The sequence below is a fragment of the Dasypus novemcinctus genome, chromosome 24 (assembly GCF_030445035.2).
Source record: "Dasypus novemcinctus isolate mDasNov1 chromosome 24, mDasNov1.1.hap2, whole genome shotgun sequence".
Lineage (NCBI taxonomy): Eukaryota > Metazoa > Chordata > Mammalia > Cingulata > Dasypodidae > Dasypus > Dasypus novemcinctus.
In genome coordinates, this window is record NC_080696.1 from 66,563,920 (window position 1) to 66,564,749 (window position 830).

The 830-nt window shown below is 74.6% G+C and overlaps 1 protein-coding gene across 1 annotated transcript in view; it reads right to left on the minus strand.

Moving 5' to 3' along the window:
- Window positions 1-190, minus strand: part of LOC139437520 (uncharacterized) — a gene marked incomplete at its 5' end in the record, with an annotated part of 26,608 nt that extends 26,418 nt beyond the window's left edge. Inside the window, one exon of the mRNA XM_071211830.1 lies at window positions 132-190. Within this exon, the coding sequence (XP_071067931.1) occupies window positions 132-190 (59 nt within the window). The remainder of the gene's footprint in view (window positions 1-131) is intronic.
- Between the last annotated feature and the right edge of the window lie 640 nt (window positions 191-830).

Consider the following 830-nt stretch of genomic DNA (forward strand, 5'->3'; position numbering starts at 1 on the left):
GGGTGCAGGGGTGCAGGGGAGCAGGGGTGCAGGGGAGCAGGGGTGCAGGGGTGCAGGGGAGCAGGGGTGCAGGGGTGCAGGGGAGCAGGGGGAGCAGGGGGAGCAGGGGAGCAGGGGAGCAGGGGTGCAGGGGGAGCAGGGGTGCAGGGGGAGCAGGGGGAGCAGGGGGAGCAGGGGAGCAGGGGGAGCAGGGGAGCAGGGGGAGCAGGGGAGCAGGGGAGCAGGGGAGCAGGGGTGCAGGGGAGCAGGGGTGCAGGGGGAGCAGGGGGGAGCAGGGGTGAGCAGGGGTGCAGGGGTGCAGGGGAGCAAGGGGAGCAGGGGTGCAGGGGTGCAGGGGTGCAGGGGGAGCAGGGGTACAGGGGGAGCAGGGGTGCAGGGGTGCAGGGGAGCAGGGGGAGCAGGGGTGCAGGGGTGCAGGGGAGCAGGGGGAGCAGGGGTGCAGGGGGAGCAGGGGTGAGCAGGGGTGCAGGGGAGCAGGGGGAGCAGGGGTGCAGGGGGAGCAGGGGTGAGCAGGGGTGCAGGGGAGCAGGGGTGCAGGGGGTGCAGGGGTGCAGGGGGTGCAGGGGTGTAGGGGGAGCAGGGGTAGCAGGGGTCTGGGGTGAGCAGGGGTGCAGGGGGAGCAGGGGTGAGCAGGGGGAGCAGGGGTGCAGGCGGAGCAGGGGTGCAGGGTGAGCAGGGTGAGCAGGGGAGCAGGGGAGCAGGGGGAGCAGGGGTGAGCAGGGGAGCAGGGGAGCAGGGGGAGCAGGGGTGAGCAGGGGTGCAGGGGAGCAGGGGTGAGCAGGGGTGCAGGGGAGCAGGGGAGCAGGGGGAGCAGGGGAGCAAGGGGAGCA